Source organism: Hemicordylus capensis, chromosome 2 (genome assembly GCF_027244095.1).
Source record: "Hemicordylus capensis ecotype Gifberg chromosome 2, rHemCap1.1.pri, whole genome shotgun sequence".
NCBI classification, from domain to species: Eukaryota; Metazoa; Chordata; class Lepidosauria; order Squamata; family Cordylidae; genus Hemicordylus; species Hemicordylus capensis.
In genome coordinates, this window is record NC_069658.1 from 3,543,712 (window position 1) to 3,562,642 (window position 18,931).

The 18,931-nt window shown below is 47.3% G+C and overlaps 1 protein-coding gene across 6 annotated transcripts in view; it reads left to right on the forward strand.

Moving 5' to 3' along the window:
• Window positions 1-18,931, forward strand: part of FAM219A (family with sequence similarity 219 member A) — a 78,870-nt gene that overhangs the window by 42,678 nt on the left and 17,261 nt on the right. For all 6 annotated transcript variants that reach the window (XR_008315761.1, XM_053294045.1, XM_053294048.1 and 3 more), the window contains exon 3: window positions 13,518-13,620. Coding sequence is in view for 5 of the 6 variants with exons in the window: in XM_053294045.1 (XP_053150020.1) it covers window positions 13,518-13,620 (103 nt within the window). In the remaining variant the exon portion in view is untranslated. The remainder of the gene's footprint in view (window positions 1-13,517; window positions 13,621-18,931) is intronic.

Sequence of the window (18,931 nt, forward strand, 5' to 3'; positions counted from 1 at the left end):
TGCTTTGATAATGAAAAATGAAACTTCTGTGTTCAGATGCCGTGCAGCTGAGGACTAGATGTGATCAGCAGAGAGTGGCTGTCCCCACCCGGCCTGTGGCCTTACCACTGTTGGAGGAAGATGCCTAACTAAAGACACCTTTGATCTGTTCCACCAGGATAAATATCTTCTTAAGAGGTTCATGGAGCAAACAACAAGTGCCTGGGGAAATCAGTGCCATTAACGTGCATCTGTTGTTGGTACTTTAAGTACTGAAATGTTCCAAACATTCTTCAGTAACAGGACAATTAATGCCAGGTAGCTATTTTGGGGATCAGGTTATGTGAAAAGCTGCTGTTAGACATCTGCTGAATCCTAGGTTTCCAGCTCCTCTTTGTAAAGCTGCAGCCACTTGTATTCAGATCTCCTTGTTGCAAGGGTGTAAGCAGGTATCATTTCTCCTCCCTTTCTTAAAGGTCTGTACCTTTAGGATCGAAAAGTATTGTAGAAGCCATGATGCACTCGTACAGATCATGGCAGATCATCCTCCTGTAGGGATGTGTGTGGAACCAGTTTGGAGGCCCTTTATGGGCCTTTGAACTGGTTCGAAGAACCAGCGTTTCCGCCGATTCAAAGGTCGCGGGGGTGCAGGGTCGCTTTAAGAGCAGGAGGGTGCACTTACCCCTCCCGCCGCTTTTCTCCTGCCGGCGTCCTTCAGTAAGACAGCTGATTTGGGCTGCAGCGTACCTCCCTGCCGCCCCATTGCCCCCATTGGCCAGTTATGGCCGGAAGTCCCCGACACACCTGCATGCCGTAGCACATGCACAAGCTGGTGGGGGGGAAGTGGCGGGAGGGGTAAGTACACCCTGCCCTGCTCTTAAAGCGGCACTCCCGCTGCCTTCAAACTGCCCCGCTGTGGTTCTGTGCACATCCCTATCCTCCTGATGAATCATGAGCTTTTTCTGGAAGCCATTTCCTCAATCTTGAGCAATGAAGCAGAAAGCCAGGATGTACTCTGGAAAGCAGAACCACTTGGTTATCTCCCACCCCAAAGTGCTGCCCGGTGGGTGGGGGATGCTTTGGCATGAAAGGGATAAATATAGGATTCTGGATCCTGTGCATTTAGGCAGGGGAACACTTAAGACCAAAGACCTTTTCTTTAGTGCATAGCAGCTGGAACTGAGGCCCCTGCAGAGCAGAACCATGGTAGGGGGTGGAGATCAAAGAAAGCCTCAGCCCATCAGAGCAAACACTTGAAATGTCATAAATTGTTTAACTCATCAGGTGTAGATACAGATCATGGCAGATCATCCTCATGATGAGTCCTGAGCTTTTTCTGGAAGCCATTTCCTCAGTCTTGAGCAATGAAGCAGAAATCCAGTTTGTCTCTTCGGTGCTGTTCCTTATTTGATTAGCTCCATGGGATTGTGTGGACATTAATCACTTCTCCATACAAGGTGCTGCAAAGCCCTTGCCTGCGACCATGCACCATGTGGAAGCGAGAGTGCCTAAACACTCCTCCTCCTGTAGAAACATTTGCATACCAGTGCCAACATGTTTGTGGTGGTAGTGGCATTCATGCTTTGTGTGTAGGGGGTGTTTTCATGTTAGTTTCTACATTGAGTCCTGCCATAGGTGAGTGTATTTTGGTGGCTTACATATCAGCAGCCTTATCACTCTTAATTCCTGTAGGACTGTTTGCTTCCTTTACAGTACTGATACTGGGTCATGTTGGTGGTTTATTCTGGTCTTGGGCCAGTTTAGACAACGTGCAGACCCAAATTAAGCCTGGGTTTCATGTGATGCCGTAGAGCCGTGGGAGTACTTGCTCTCCCCTCTTCATATGAACCAAAGGAGAATTCTGCTTCTGTCTGTCCTTAGACAGAAATTAGAAAATTGGCTGAGACATCCAAACTGCTCAGCCCTGACTTTTTCTAACCAGATGTTAAAATAAACTTCAATCTGAGCCCAGGGTTTGGAGCCAGAGGTTTCTTGTAAGACTTCTGGTTTTGGAATATTTGTATTTATATCTGTATACTGCCTTTCATCCTAAGACCCCCAGGGTGGTTAACAACAAGATGAAAAACCAGCAAAGACATGAAAAGAGAACAAATGCAGCTAGACATTTAAAAAGAGCAAGGGGCAGCTCGTTGGCCAAAAGCCTGGATAAAAAGGGCAGTTTTCTTCACTTTCCTCCTAAAGGCTGGAGAGAGCCCTATAAGGCTCAGTAAGCCAGGATTGGTCCGTGGGGACCCAACTGTGGTTAGGAACAAGTGGAATTCTTCTGAGGCTCGTGTGTAAAGGTGAGGGGAGGCGTCACCATGCTTGCCAGGACCAGAGTCCTGTGCATGTGTGCACTCAGCTGTTATGGGCCATTGTCTTGGAAGTTAGGGGGATGATTCTCATGTTCCTCAGGGGAGTCCTTTCCCTACCCCAACCAACTATACTGGTTGAGAAAGCAGGCAGCCACCTGTAGTGGCTTCTGCTGCCACTGCACCTATCAGATTATTATTTCTCTGTGTAAACCACCCTGAGCCATTTTTGGAAGGACAGTATAGAAATCGAATAAATAATAATAATATCCAAATACATGCATTCCATAAGGACTGTTCTCACCATCCTCAATAGGCTAGATGTGTCGTACGCAAGTGCAGGAGCTATGCACACTGTGAATAAAAAGCAAGGTGTGGGGCGGGGAGGAGGGAGTGTTCGTGTGTGAGTTCTGTGCCGGAGGGAGGGGCTCTGCCCTACCCAGCAGCTGTACTCAGCTGTTGAATAAAGGAGGAGGGAAAGCCTTCACACCCCACTGCAAGTCCTCACACACAATCACTTCCTCCCCCTCCTGCCTTGCTTTTTACTTCTACACGATCCTGAATTTGTCAGATGCAACAACAACAAATATTTATACACCACTTTTCAGCATAAGTTTCCAAAGCCATTTACATGGAGAAATAACAAATATTGCACCTCCTACCCTATGGAGGATCATGAGAACAGCTTTCATAATTCTGAAGCTTTTATTCAGAGTTGGTTCTGACTTTATCACCAGCTGTAAAGCAGGGAAGATTGTGCAGCAAAATGCACTTCTGGCCCCCAACCACACTGGAGAATAAGACCAGGTAGCCCCCCCCCCCCCCCCAAATCCATCAGACATCTCAGCCATAAACTGTTTTATTTAGTAGTACATGAAATTTCAGCACTTTTTGATTGAATCCTGGCAATACAGTTTAACTGCAGCATGCGGTTTCATGAGCAATCTGGAAGATTTTTGTGGTTTAGGCTATTCACTGCTTGATCAGCCTATGTCCCTTTCCCCCACACCTTTGCTGAAGAAAGCAAATCCATAGGTTGAAAGTCAGTCTAGATAAATCAAGTTCTTATAGCAGGGCTTAGCTGATCATGGAGGTGGTATTTGACCTAGTCTGGATGGAGTTGATGCACAGCTGGGGCACATTGGGACAAATAACACCAACTTCAGGTATAGGCTGCTGGGATCTGAGATGTCAGTGACAGACCAGGAGAGGAATCTTGGACAGCTCGTTGAAAAGTGTTGACTCAATGTGTGGCAGCTGTGAAAAAGGCCAATTCCATGCTAGGGATTGTTAGGAAGGGGACTGAAAATAAAACTGTTGATATTATAATGCCCTTTTACAAAATGATGGTGCGACCAGACCTGGAGTACTGCGTACAATTCTGGTCACCACATCTTAAAAAGGACATTGTAGAACTGGAAAAAATGCAGAAGGTGGCAACCAAGATGATCAGTGGCCCAGAGCGCCGCCTTTATGAGGTGAGGCAAGGCTACAACACTTGGGGCTATTTATTTTAGGAAAAAAGACGACTGCAGAGAGACATGATAGAAGTCTTTAAAATCATGAATGGTGTGGAGAAAGTGGATAGAGAGAAATTCTTCTCCCTCTCACATAACACTAGAACCAGGGGTCATCCTATGAAATTGATTGCCAGGAAATTTAGGACCTGCAAACGGAAGTATTTTTTCACACAACGCGTAATCAACTTGTGGAATTCTCTATCACGAGTTGTGGTGACAGCCAACAACCTGGATGGCTTTAAGAGGGCTTTGGAGAACATCGTGGAGGAGAGGTCTATCAACGGCTACTAGTCGGAGGGCTATAGGCTACCTCCAGCCTGAGAGGCAGGCTGCCTCTGAATACCAGTTGCAGGGGAGTAACAGCAGGAGAGAGGGCATGCCCTCAACTCCTACCTGCAGGCCTCCAGCGGCATCTGGTGGGCCACTGTGTGAAAGAGGATACTGGACTAGATGCGGGCCTTGGGCTGATCCAGCAGGGCTGTTCTTATGAGTTGCGCACACCCTTCATAAGGATCTGGTTCACTGCTTGGGTGTTCTGTTAGACCTTGCTTTGACTATGAATGCCCAAGCAGTTTATCTCATAGGAACATAGGAAACTGCTGTATCCTGAGTCATACCATTGGTCTATCTAGCTCAGTATTGCCTGCACTGGCATCGGCTCTCCAAGGCCTCAGGCAGGCAGGAGTCCCTCTCGGCCCTACCTGGAGATGCCAGAGAATGAACCTGAGGCTTTCTGCATGCAACCATGCAGATGCTGTTTCTATGGTACCACCCCTCAACAGTTCCCTCTGGTTTTTTCATCTCTGTGCACGATGAGTTCTGTTCTGGGCAGCAATATCAAGGCAGGGTGTGTGTGAGAGCATTAATTGTGGAGCCTTCCAGATTCAACCTGAGCAGGATCTAAAATTAACTGCGCGGACATCAAAAAACTGGTGCGCACATGTGCATGCATTAGAGGGGACACTGCCCCGCAGGAGAATATCTTACAGCTCTCTCTCTCACACACACTGACCTATTCAAATGCAAACCAGGGTGGCTTAGCAAAGGGGGCATTTCATGCCCTGCATAGTCTAGTCCCCTTACTGTAAGTTGCTGAATGTTAATATTTTGACTACAGAGTACACCCAGTCCTGCTTGGTTGGGCGGGCATTATCACCTCTCTGCCTCAGTTTTCCATATGTAGAACAGGAATTCTTACTACTCCGCTGCCATACTTTGGGGGTGAATTATGTGTAAACCATTCTGTGCCATTGAACTGCTATAGAAATGAGGTATATGTCTAAGACTAGAGAGCGAAGCTACTGTTTCTTCCGAGGCTGTGCATGCATTTTCATGGCAAGACAGTGAAGAGCCTCTTTCCGATGCTGGGCGAGGCGAGGCAGCCAGCAGAGGCAGCCTCAGACAGTGCAACCACCTGCCACCAGAGCGGGGGGCAGGGGAGGGTCAATGGCCAGCAGCCTCGGTGGGGATTCCAGTTATAAAACCAAAGTCCGGGTCTGCTTCTCTGATGGATTATTGCAGCTGCAATGTGCAGGCATGTGTTTTTTCCTGCTCTTTTTAGCCTTTATGCTTTTTATTGTGGTGGTTATATTTGGACTTTATTGTATGATTGGTGTGAGCTGCCATTGGCCTGTTTTGGTCAAAAGACATTTTAAACCAATCGATGAATAAATATTCTAATCTGATACATCTGGGATATTTAGCCCCTGACAAGTGCAGTGAAGAGCTGTCACCTGCATTGTTCCCTCTAAGGCGTGTGCAAGCGCTCACACATTTTTAAATGTCCACTCAGTTAATTTTAGCTTCCGCTCAGGTTGAATCAGGAATGTCACACTCTGAATGCACATGCGTGCACACTGCCTTGGTCTTGCCACCCAGAACAAGACTCATTCCGCACACAGATGAAATGTTTTTAGAGAGGACGCTAGTCACCTGTACAGTGGCCATGTCTGCATAAACAAGTTGAAGTTCACACTTATCCTGGACTGCATTTTGGGAATGGGAAGCTGATGCACTCAAGCCAACAATCAGGATGTCCCCTGAGGCAGGGGTTTCCGGCCTTTGCTCATTGTGGCAGGGATGATGGGAGTTGTAGTCCAAGAACATCTGGAGACCCAAGGTTGAGAACTCCTGCCTTACGGATTTAGAAGGCTGCCTGACACAGTCTTCCTGAAGACTGCGGCCCAGCTAATTGGCTGGCTGTAGTTTCCCTTTTATCTTGGCGCTGCTTTCCACTGAAGAGAATGGAAGGGGCAGCAGGAGCAGAGCTGCACAATTCTGCTTCTTCTCTCTTCCTCTCTGATAGGAGGAGGAAGAGCAGCCCTGGTGCTTCACTGTCCTCTGCTGGAGAAAGCAAAAGAGCTCTGGGTGTTGAGTGCCCACCCCGCCTTCCTCAACAGTGCGTATTGCAGAGAGTCCCGTGTCACCTGCCCTCTGTATCCCAAGAGGCAGTGAGCTCTCGGAAGGTCTTCTCTGCTCTCTGGAGCACATGTGCTGAAAGAACAGCACCTTTCCACTCTTGTGAAGTCAGGGCCACTGTGGCAGCAGCCTCTGCAGGGTGGCAGGGAGTGTTCTCTGAAGTCTGGGAGTGCCTCTTGGCAATGTGGGGCCATTAACTGGGTGTAGGAAGGCAGTGGCTGCAGGCTGAGTCAGTAACAGAGGTCCTGGCAGGTTCAGTAATCGGATATGGTTTAGTCTGGCTTGTAAAGCACCTGTGAACTAGATTAAAGAGGATCGGGAAGTAGGGGGCTGAGACAGCACGTGGGTTTTCTAGGCGTTGTACTGCTAAAGCCAATTCTGTATACTCTGGGAGCAATAATGAGAACAGTGCAATTTAAGACTCATTGCAGTCAATTGAACTTACAATACCAAAACTCACCATCATGATCCTTTTCAAAGTTCTGGTTTGCCTCTTGCCCACTTTGAGATGCTGAGAATAAAAGAATTGTGAAGACTCAGGGTGGAAAGGATAGTTCAGGGGACCAAGCGTGGATAGACTCCAGCTTCCAAATTAAAAAAACAACTGCTGCCTCTGAGGGGGTGGCATAGCCTGATCAAGAGCTTGATTACTTTGAGAACACTTAATTGTTTGGGAGAGAAAGTAAGAAGCCTCTTGGGCCCTTTTGGAATTGGCTTCTTTCAGCAGGTTAATAGGAGTGATAAAAAGCAATAAGAACCCAGAAGAAAAGCAGAATGACATAATTTCCCTAAATACCAATCTATTGATCTGCTTCCACTGATGCATTCTAGGAGGGTTTTTAATTTTTTTCCCCTTAAGAAGCTTAACCTGATTAATCAGCCTTTCAGAAAGTGACTTTATTGCTGCAGTTTCCTTTTTCCTGATGGATTTCCTGAAAGGAAATGTCTCTCATCTCTCACATGCCTAGTTTCATCTGAGCTGGTGGAGGGTGCAACAGCTGACGCTTTACGATTTGCAGTCGCTGAATTATATCTGGATGCTATGCCACTCTTTCTCTCTCCTCCCCACCCCTTCTGCGGGTGAAACTCTGTCGTTTAAATATTATGCCACAAGTCAATCACATTAAAGTTAAGTCTTGGTGTCTTGTTAGCCTTGCAATTCCAACCTTCTCTTCTTGCTTTGAAAATATAAATCAATTTAATTAATTAATCGACCTATTAATTTAATTAATTAATTATATCAGCACACTAAAGGATACCACAGCTGGTAGCAGAGGGCCTCCCTTCAGCCAGCCAGGTGGTAGAGCTGAATCCTCAAGAGTGGCTGCAAGCCAAGAAGAAGACTCTGGTTCGACCTCACCTTCGCCATGCGCTCGTGAGGTGGTGGTTCAGGTGCTTATTAAAAAAAGGTTGGGGGGGGGGAACAAGACGGACTTGGCCAGCAGCTTACGGCACAGCTCACCTCTACAGTGTGTCAGTAATAATACTGAGGATATGGGGAGGTGATGAGGGTGCCTGGGGGATGCTTCAGAGGGCTCTGACTATGACGTAGCTCGTCCTTATTTCGTCCTCCTGTGGCGGGATCTGCTGCAGACTCCTTACTGGAAGAACTAATCTGTGCAACAGCCCTCCAGACAGTCTGGTGCCGCTCCGGCAGATGCTGCTCCCATGTCAGAGGTTCCCCTTCAGAATGGATGGTTGCTGCTTGGCAGGGGGGGAGGGGGGGCGGTGCATCGAGTTTGACTTGTGGCGGGCATCTACACATTTGAGAAATGAACTCACTCCACGAGCTGGAAGAATGGAATGAGCAGCATTTTATTTATAAGCTTCCTATCTCACTTTATCCACTAGGCTTAGGGCAGCTTACAACAGTTTTTCCAAATGCTAACATTTCTGCCCCCATGGTACTCCTAATTTAAGTAAGAAAAACTGCCACAGACAATTTGGGGATGGGGAGGATCCAGCTCTTCTTCCTTGGTGGAACTGCAGGTGGCACACATGGTGTCCCCCGGTAGTCTCCCAGCCAGACCCGGACCCAGACCTGCTTGGCTTCGAGAAAGCAGCTGCATCTTTGGCCCTTCAGAACATGCTCTGGGATCTTGGACTGCTTTGGAGAAAGGCTATTCAGCAATGAAGAGCACGTCTTGCAGTCCAGCAAGAAAGCACTGGCCCAGAAGGCCCCAGATGTATTCCTGCTCAGCTGCTTTCATCGGGAGTTTGGTGTGTGGTTTTCTGTGCAGCCCTTTGTCAAATGCGTCTAGCTTCTTTCTTGCAGGCATGTGTGGTTCTTTTGCTAGCTCTCTTGGTCCTGCGCTCCCCACCTGGGATGGGCCATGAGCCCTTTGACTCTCCTTGACTCTACCCAGTCTAGGGCAACGTTTCCCAACCAGCGTGCCACACAGAGTCAGCCGCAAAAGTGGGGAGCTGCCTGATTTTGCAGCCGACTTGCCCCATAATGCACCAGGAGGATAAATAATCATGTGGCAACTTTGTTCCTGCTAAAAGATATTTCTACTCTCTTGGCGGGGGGCGCAATATTTTTTCTTATTCTGAGTGTGCCTCAGATAGGGGGAAAGGGGGAACCATGCTCCAGTGTGACCAAGAAACAGAACCCAGAGTCGGGGTGTGCAGGTAGGAGCAGGCTGGCTTCTCCATGGCCCCTTGTGCAGGGGATCTCTGCCTTGTTTAACCGGATGAATTTCAGATTTGTAGCTGGGGATGATGGGAGTTGCAGTCCAGCAACATTTGGGGATCAAAGGTTGAGAACTCCAGTCTTAAGGTCAACAGAGAGCAATCGGGTCCCTGCACCTTCTCCCATATAATTGAGTGGTTGCTTTGCATGCCAGCAGGAGAAAGGAAGCCCAGCATTTGCCCCCTGCGTGGTGAGAGGAAAAATCATTCTCCACCCTGACCCTGGGTGGGTTGGCCCATGCAGACAGGGGTCCTGGAGGGGGATGCAATGTGTGCCTCTCTCAGGAGAGAACCTGGGGTCCTTGTCATGTAAAGGTCATCCTCCCTGTAAACACACGGACACTTTGCATATGGTTATGGTGGGCACTTTACTTGTCACTACAAAGTGCTCTGAATCCATTATTGTTGTTGTTATTATTAAAATATATTTATACCCCACCCTTCAAGTACACTACTGTTTGGGGCAGCTCACTATCTCAACAAAATACATACAGTGTAAAATAGAACATTAATAAAGTTAAACAAGGAGCCACTCTGGGAAGAGCATCTAGGTTCCAAGCTCCCTCCCTGGCAGCATCTCCAAGACAGGGCTGAGAGAGACTCCTGCCTGCAACCTGGGAGAAGCCGCTGCCAGTCTGTGAAGACAATACTGAGCTAGATGGACCTACAGTCTGACTCAGCTTCCTATGTTCCTAAGTTAAAAGACCAGACTAAAACCATATTTAAAATTACAAATTTTAAAGGTTTCAAATTAAAAGTAATTAATAGAAAGCCAAAAACTGATAACTTAAAAACCTACCAGATATAAGCAGATGATAAAACATTTAAAAGCCTTTTTAAAAATTTGTGTGTAATTGTTTTGTGTTTTTTACAAAACACTGAGGGAGGGAGCATGGCAAAGCTCTTCAGTGAACACATTCCAAAGCCAAGGGGCCACAATAAAAAAGGCCCTGTTTCTAGTCCCCACCAATCAGATCTCTGTTAGTGGCAGGGCCATGAGTAGGGCCTGAGGCGATGAATGGAGTGCCCTGGCAGGTTCATATGGGCAAATGCAGTCCAACAGGTACCCTGGCCTCAAGCTTTGTAGAGTCTTAAAGGTCAAGACCAGCAACTCAAATGTAACCCAGAAGCAGACCAGTAAAAAAATGAAGTTGCTGCAGGATGGGTGTGACACTCATGAAGTGACTTGCACCCATGAAGATCCTTCCAGCAGCATTCTGGACCATCTGAAGCTTCGGAGCTGTCTTCAGGGGCAGCCCTACGTAGAGCACATTTCAGTAATCCAAACAGGACGTTACCAAAGCATGAGTGACTGAGGTCAGGTCCAACTTCTCCAAGTAGGGTTACAGCTGGTGTGAATCAGATTCATCCAGGGCTTCCTGGAGCTGAGACGCCACCACACTCTCCAACACCTTGCCCAGAAGGGAAGATTAGTCACTGGTCGAAAGTCATTTAAATCATCTGGGTCCAATGAGGGGTTTTTAGGAGGGGGCATGTGCAGAGGCTATGTGCATGCTGGCAGCACGCAGGGAGTTGCACTGCCAGCGGGGCATAGCCCGAGGAGAGCACCAGGGTGTCAGCGAGTGGAGGAGGAGCAGGTATGGACCTGCTCTCCTCCACTTTAAAGGGGCTGTGCAAGCCCTCGAATTTAAAGGAAGGTGCCAGCGATTTGGACAGCCGAATTGTGTTTTGGCGCGCGCGCACACACACACACACACACCCCAGTTCCCTGAAGCCAGGTATTGCCCTTCCTTTCACTGACTTCTCTTTGCAGCCCTTCCAAACAAGCCACAGCGCATTGTGAGAACAGGATGCTCGTTTCTCTACACCCAACTCTGTGTTTAAGGTTTCTTTCTGTTCCCTTTTTAATCTCTTTGTGTGCTGGGGACACATTCTCATACCCCCAAAATCTTTTTAAATTTGCATTTTTTAAACTGGTTAATTGAATGTATTGATAAATTATCGTGTGATAATTGTGTTGATGTAATAACACGTTTGGAAACAAGATGCATTATCTCCATGTAGGAAGAGGTAGAACTTGTGAAGTTTCCTAGACGCACATACATGGCCATAGGAGGCTGGGGGCAAGTGGGGAATGCAATTATGAAGTGTACTTATTTCAGAAATAGGGAAATATCCTGTTACCATTGTAGGTGTTGGGTCAGTCCTTTCTTTTGGTCACACTGGTGCATGTCCAAGAAACAAAAACCACCAAATAGCTTTTTATAGAAGATTGCAAACATCCTTTTGATTCTGAAATTTGTAATTCTTTGGTACTAACATAAGAACAGCCCTGCTGGATCAGGCCCATCTAGTCCAGCATCTCGTTTCACACAGTGGCCCACCAGATGCCGCTGGAAGCCACAGGCAGGGGTTGAGGGCATGCCCTCTCTCCTGCTGTTACACCCCCGCAACTGGTACCCAGAGGCACCCCGCCCCCAAGGCTGGAGATGTCCTTCAGCCCTCCGACTAGTAGCCGTCAATAGACCTCTCCCCCATGAAGTTATCCAAACCCCTCTTAAAGCCATCCAGGTTGTTGGCTGTCACCACATCTCATGGCAGAGAATTCCACAAGTTGATTATGCGTTGTGTGAAAAAGTACTTCCGTTTGCTGGTCCTAGATTTCCTGGCAATCAATTTCATGGGATGACCCCTGGGTCTAGTGTTATGGGAGAGGGAGAAGAATTTCTCTTTATCCACTTTCTCCACACCATGCATGATTTTATAGACCTCTAGCATGTCTCCCTGCAGTCGTTTTTTTCCCTAAACTAAATAGCCCCAGGTGTTGTAGCCTAGCTCATAAGAAAGGTGCTCTAGGCCCTTGATCATCTTGGTTGCCCTCTTCACCTTTTCCAGTTCTACAATGTCCTTTTTAGATGTGATGACCAGAATTGTAAGCAGTACTCCAGGTGTAGCCGCACCATAGTTTTGTATAAGGGTATTATATTATTAGCGGTTTTATTTTCAGTCCCCTTTCTAATGATCCCTAGCATGGAATTGGCCTTTTTTACAGCTTCCACACATTGAGTCGACACTTTCAACGAGCTGTCCACCACGATCCCAAGATCCCTCTCCTGGTCCGTCACCAACAGCTCTGATCACATCAGCATATACTTGAAGTCGGGGTTCTTCGTCCCAATGTGCATCACTTTACATTTGCCAACATTGAACCGCATTTGCCACTTTGTCGCCCACTCCCCCAGTTTGGAGAGATCCTTTTGGAGCTTTTCACAATCATTATGGATTTCACTATCCGGAAGAGTTTGGTATCACCTGCAAATTTGGCCACCTCACTGCTTACCCCTGCTTCTAGATCATTGATGAATAAATTAAAAAGCACCGGTCCCAGAACAGATCCCTGCGGGACCCCACTTCTTACTTCCCTCCATTGCAAAAACTCTCCATTTATACCTACCCTCTGTTTCCTGTCTTTCAACCAGTCAGCAATCCACACATGTACTTGTCCCCTTATCCCATAACCACTAAGTTTCCTCAGGAGTCGTTGATGAGGAACTTTGTCAAAAGCTTTTTGGAAGTCCAGGTATACTATGTCAACTGGATCACCTTGATCCACACACTTGTTGACGCTCTCATAGAACTCCAAAAGGTTGTTGAGGCAAGATTTACCTTTGCGGAACCCGTGCTGGTTCTATCCCAGCAGGGCCTGTTGTTCTATGTGCTTTACAATTTTATCCTTGAGGATGCTTTCCATCAATTTGCCTGGAACGGATGTTAAGCTAACCGTCCTCTAATTTCCCGGATCACCCCTGGATCCCTTCTTGAAAATCGGTGTTACATTTGCTACTCTCCAGTCCTCAGGTACAGAACCTAATTGCAGGGATAAGTTATATATTTTAGCAAAAAGGTCAGCAATTTCACATTTGAGTTCTTTGAGGACTCTTGGATGGATGCCATCAGGCCCTGGTGATTTGTTAGTTTTCAGTTTTTCCAGACAGTTTAGAACATCATCTCTCATCACTTCTATCTGGCTCAGTTCTTTAGCCACCATCCCCGAAAAGCCTGGTTCAGGAACAGGAATATGCTCAGTATCCTCTGCCGTGAAGACGGACGCAAAGAACTCATTTAGCTTCTCTGCAACCTCCATCTCCTCCTTAATAATCCCTTTCACTTCCTTATTGTCTAATGGTCCAACCGCCTCCTTTTAGTTTTCCTGCTTCTGATGTATTTAAAGAAGTTTTTGTTATTCCCCTTGGTGCTTTTAGCTCAATGTTCCTCAAACTCTCTTTTTGCCTCCCTTGTTGTTGCCTTGCATTTCTTTTGCCAGAGTTTGTGTTCCTTTCTGTTCTCTTCATTTGGACAGGACTTCCAATTTCGGAAGGAAGTCTTCTTCTCTTTTATGGCTTCCTTGACAGTACCCATTAGGCATCTTCCTGGACTTAGTGGTACCTTTCCTCTTTTGGGGTATACTACATCAAGGATATAAAGGAAAGGTGAGGGTAGTAGTGCCTTTCCCAGGCTTCTTTTGGAGAAAGGCGCTTATAAGTAACCTGTAGGGATCCTTGCTTGTATAACTTGGCTCTAAAAAGGAGAAGCAACATCACTGACTTGTGTGTCACTGTCTGCCTTCCCTCTGCAGAGAAACAGAGAGAGTTGGCTCGTAAAGGGTCTCTGAAAAATGGCACCATGGGCAGCCCAGTTAACCAGCAGCCCAAGAAGAACAATGTGATGGCGCGAACAAGGTAGGCCTCTTCATAATGTGGAAGTGATTAATCTATATATGTGACACTAGGGTGGATTGATTTAGGTCATGATTTGAATCACCAAGGAGAAAAACTCAGTTTAAATATTTTATTTATATTAAACCACATTTCCCACTGATGCATTTTCCCATATTTCTTAAATAATAGTGCAGATCCAACAGGGGCAGATCTTATCTATGGGCAAAGTGGGCAGCACTCACCTTCGGCATGATCCGCCGTGTTGTCTCTGCCTCCATTTTATGTGCCTCCTGCCTCCCTCTGTTGTTCCCTGCTGCTCTGTCCTGCAGCTACTTTAAATGTTGTGAGGCGAGCGACGGTAGCATCAACCTCAAAGAACAAATGAAAAGCCCTGGATCTCTTAAAATATTTATATTAATAAGGCAGGAGCCAATAAGCATGCTCATTTTTGTTTTTGCAAAGTGAGCGGTCTTAGGACTGCCCTCTAAACCAGGGATTCTCAATGTTGGGTCCCCAGATGTTATTGGACTTCAACTCCCATAATCCTCAGCCTCAGTGGCCTTTAGTTGGGATTATGGGAGTTGAAGTCCAATATCATCTGGGGACCCATTGTTGAGAATACCTGCTCTAAACCAATCGGAGAGGGACTAGGCTGATTGAGGGTGGGGAAGTCTTTTTCTTTAAGCTACTCAGAAGAATCCAATCACCATTTTGGTTAGAGGGCAGGTAGGCTGGCTGGCTGTTGGTAAGTGTGATCTTTTGCTGGCTCCTTTGTGTTTGTTTGGAGGGGAGGAATGCAAACTCTGCTTTCTCTCCCTTGCTGTCTGATCTGATCTGTATGAAAAGCATTATGACTCATTCCCAAAATGACATGCCATAAATCATTGGAAGGAATGGCAAACTAAGGCTGGACTAATTTGTTTAGAAACTGGCATAAGCAACTAGAAATTTATTTTAGGGCATATGCATGGATTTCTGAGTCCAAATTACTTTTGAAATAATTGCAGAAGTGGCTTTCCTTGTGGGTGTGGTGTAGAGAAGGAATGGATTCTGTTGGAAGGAAAATAATTTTAAAAATCAATTTGCTGTGCAGAGAGGAAACTAGATTTTTCTCTGGGTTGTGGCCAGTATATGCAACATTATGTCCCCTGGGGGTTATAGTTCATTGGGCTCTCACTCTCTCTCTCTCTCTCTCTTTCTCTTTCTCTTTCTCTTTCTCTTTCTCTTTCTATGTTGCTTGATAGGATGGACACCCAGGCTAAATGGTTGGCACCCAAGGCAGGCAGAGATTTGTCCCCAGCTGTTCAGCAGGCATGGAGTAGGGAGAGGGTGTCCCAATGCATCTTTGCTTCCTGTGTTGTCCCCTAAGTTACAGGAGATTTATAGGAGTTCATAGCTACAGCAAGCATAATTGAAAAACCTGTTGTTTTTCTGTTATTTTTGAATGCATTTTTTAAATAGGCAGACAGAGCTGCCCTTGTAACTTCAGCATTTGTTCTCCACTTTTGTAGGAGAAGCCTGTGGCTTCCAGCAGCATCTGGTGGGCCACTGTGCAAAACAGGATGCTGGACTAGATGGGCCTTGGGCCTGATCAAGCAGGGCTGTTCTTATGTGGTCTCTGCTTTAACTGTGTCTTACATAGATTTATTTGCTTTTATATGTATAGCCTGTGCTTCTTCCAAGAAGCCCAGAGCGGTGCACATGGCCAGGCAGATGATAATAATAATCAGGCAGACAGCGCTGCCCTGGTGACTTCAGAATGCAATTACTCTCCACGGAAGCAACCTTTTGTAGCTGGTCTGTGCTTTACTAGTGGCTTGTACAGTTCTTTTCATGTGTATGTGCTTGTGTTTTGATCATGCTGTGTTTTATACAAATCTACACACTACTGCAGTTCTGTTAAGCACTATAAAACAACTGTTTTCCATATTTCTCTGTATCTCTGCTGATGAGCAATTGAGATTTGCGCGCTTGTGTGTGTGTTTATATTTTGATCCCACTTATTAGCTACAAATCTGCACTCTGCCAGTTATTGCTAAGGCACTCACCTAGTCTTGGCTCTACTTCCACAGCTGCCCACAATTGGCTCCACCTACACTCGCAGAAACCACCAGCCTCTACTGAGATCTGATAACTAAAACATGTTAATTTTACAACTCAATAGAGCATTTACAACATCTAGGAGCTCCCTACATTTATTTTTTAGATAATGTGCTTTTTAACCTACTTTCCAGTAGGCTTATGAGATCACCTGGCATTCTGTGTGTGTGTGTGTGTGTGTGTGCCCGTGTGTCCCCCCTCCACCCCATCAACTGTGCAATGCCTGGACCAATATGAACCAAATCGGATATAGTTGTAGGGACACATAGAGACACCTCAACGGCATAGTTTGTGATTATGTAATCCACCCCAATCCAAGATGGCGGACGCATAAACCTTTGAGGTGCAAGTGGGCTAACTTGTGAACCACCTGACTGATTTGAACCAAATTTGCTACAGCTGTAGGGACACATAGGGATGCCCTAATGGTGTGGTGTCTGATGATATCATCCACTCCAAAACAGGATGGTGGCCATGTGAACATCTGAGGCGCAAGCCGGCTAAATTGTGGACTGCCTAACCCATTTGAACCAGATTGGTTACATTTGCAGTGAGTGGCACACAGGAACACTCAACGGCATAGTTTGTGATGATGTCATCCACTCTAGTTCAAGATAGCGGACATGTAAACTTTTGAGGCGCAAGTGAGCTAACTTGTGAACCACTTAAATGATTTGAACCAAAATTGCTGCAGCTGTAGGGATACATAGGGGCACCTCAACGGCATAGATTATGACACTGTCATCCAACTCAAATCAAGATGACGTACATGTGAACTTTGGAGGTGCAGGTGCACTAACTTGTGGACAGTCAAACCGATTTGAACCAAATTTGCTACAGCTGTATAGACACATAGGGATGCCCCAATGGTGTAGCGTGTAATGATGTAATCCACGACAATCCAAGATGGTGAACATATGAACTTTTGAGGCGCAAGTGCACTAATTTGAGGACTATCTAACTGATCTAACTAGGCACAGGCTGCTGACACGTAAAAGACACGCCTCTTGTTCCCAGTCCTTGGAACCTCAGTATCCTCACCCCAAATGGCCACCCAACGAGCTGCCTAGGCCGCCTCCCCCAGCTCCCATCCCAGGCCCTGCAGCCCCCGAGGACCCAACCATTCCAAAAAAACCCACATGCCTGGTAGCCCCAGTGTTACCAGATGCCTCCGCATCTTCATCTGATCATGATTCAGCTCCAGAATCTCCACAAACAGAGGAGGGAGAACTTTCTGAGGAAGAGACCCCTATTCAAACCTCCCTATCCTCTCGCCTGTTCCTGGCAGTGGATTTTGAGGTTCTCTTGACCAAGGCCAAGCATGCTATCAGGGTTGTGACCATGGTAAACCCTGCCCAGAACCCCTTGTCCCTGGACTAGGGATGTGCACAAACCTGTTCAGAGGCCCTTTTACAGGCCTCTGAACAGGTTCATACCCTGGCCAGCTTGAAGATTCTATGGCGGGGGGTGTCCACCTTTAAGGGCAGGGGAGGATGCACTCCCCCTCCCTGCCAGGTTTCCCCCACCAGCACACGATTTCCAAAAAGTCCATCGGGGCAGCAGCATACCTCCCTGCCATCCCATTGCCCCATTTACTGGATATACCCGGAAGTATAGACACGCCTGCATGCGTCTAGTACTTCTGGGTATATCTGGGCAGTGGGGCAGCAGGGAGGTGCACTGCCACTGCAGTGGGCTTTTTGGAAATAGTGCACCAGCGGGAGGAGTAAGTGCATCCTCCCCCCCAACTGCCATCAAACCGGCCCCTGCTGGTTCCATGCACATCCCTACCCTGGACCAGGAGGTTTTTCCCATCTGGACGTCCACCAAAACAAAGACTTCCTTGCCCCATCATTCAGACCACCCGGCAGATCCCAGTGGAGACAACAAAATAGAAACGCCTCTCGCCTGCAAAACATCAAGCACTTTCCTCAGTCCAGACTGCCCTCCAGAAAACAATGACTCAGCCCCAGTCAGGGGCAGACTCATCTTGTTCGCCCTGGCCTGACGCCTAACCACACAGGATCAATAGGTGTTACAGACAGTTTCAGATGGCTACACTGTTGATTTTTCTGTCACCCCACCTCAACACTTCATTATCACCCCAAAATCTCGAGATCCCTGCAAACATCTCAGAATGGATCAAGCAGTACTTCACCTCCGCCAGATCCAGGCCATAGAACTGGTGCCATCGACCGACACATGTGCAGGTGTCTACTCCATTATCTTCTTAGTGCCCAAGAGGGACAGCTCCTGGAGGGCCACCCTAGACCTGAAGCGCCTAAACAGGTACATCACCAAGCAGAAATTCAGGATGGAATCTCTAAAGACCATCAAAGCTGCACTCCAGCACCATCACTACCTCTCATCAGTAGATCTCTCAGAAGCTTACCTTCACATTCCCATTCACCCGTCCTTCAGGAAATTCCTCCACTTTTACTATGATGGGCTACGCTACCAATATCGTGCTCTTCCCTTCGGGCTGTCCTCCACCCCAAGGGTCTTTACAAAAATCCTGGTGGCACACCTGTGCCTCTCGGGCATTCACCTGCACCCGTTTATGGATAACGTCCTGATAAGATCCCACTCTCAGCACCAAGTCCAAAGGGATCTGGATTCCACCATCCACTGCCTCAACCAACACGGGTTCCTGATCAACATGAAGAAGAGCCACCTTCAGCCGTCCAGCATTTGGGCACCAACCTAGACACCCACCATGCTATGTCTCACTCACCCCAGAGAGAAGAGAAAAACTAGTCTCCCAGCCAGATCCATCCCCTACTCCATTGTGCCTCATCAGAACTGATGCTTCTTTCTCAGGTCCTGGGGTCCATGATCGCCTGCATAGAGTACACCCTCTGGGTGAGGTGGCACTCCTGCCCTCTATAATGCCTCCTTCTTCCCCTCCAGAGCAAGATCCTGACCCACGCACACACGAATGTGAACCTCCCAAACAAAATCAAGCAATCCTTCAGATGGTGGCTATCCCAGGCAGCCACCAGGGGCTTCCCCTTTTCGGAGCCCCAAAGGACAGTCATCACGACAGATGTCAGTCTGACAGGCTGGGGAGTCCACTGCTCCAACTAGTTCACACAGGGATGCTGGTCCCCCACCAAAGCTTCCCACATCAATGGTTAGAACTCAGAGCTACCCGCCTGGCCCTTACTAACTTCCAGCGCTGCATAGCAGGTCAACATGTTATCATACGGACTGACAATGCGACCACAAAATC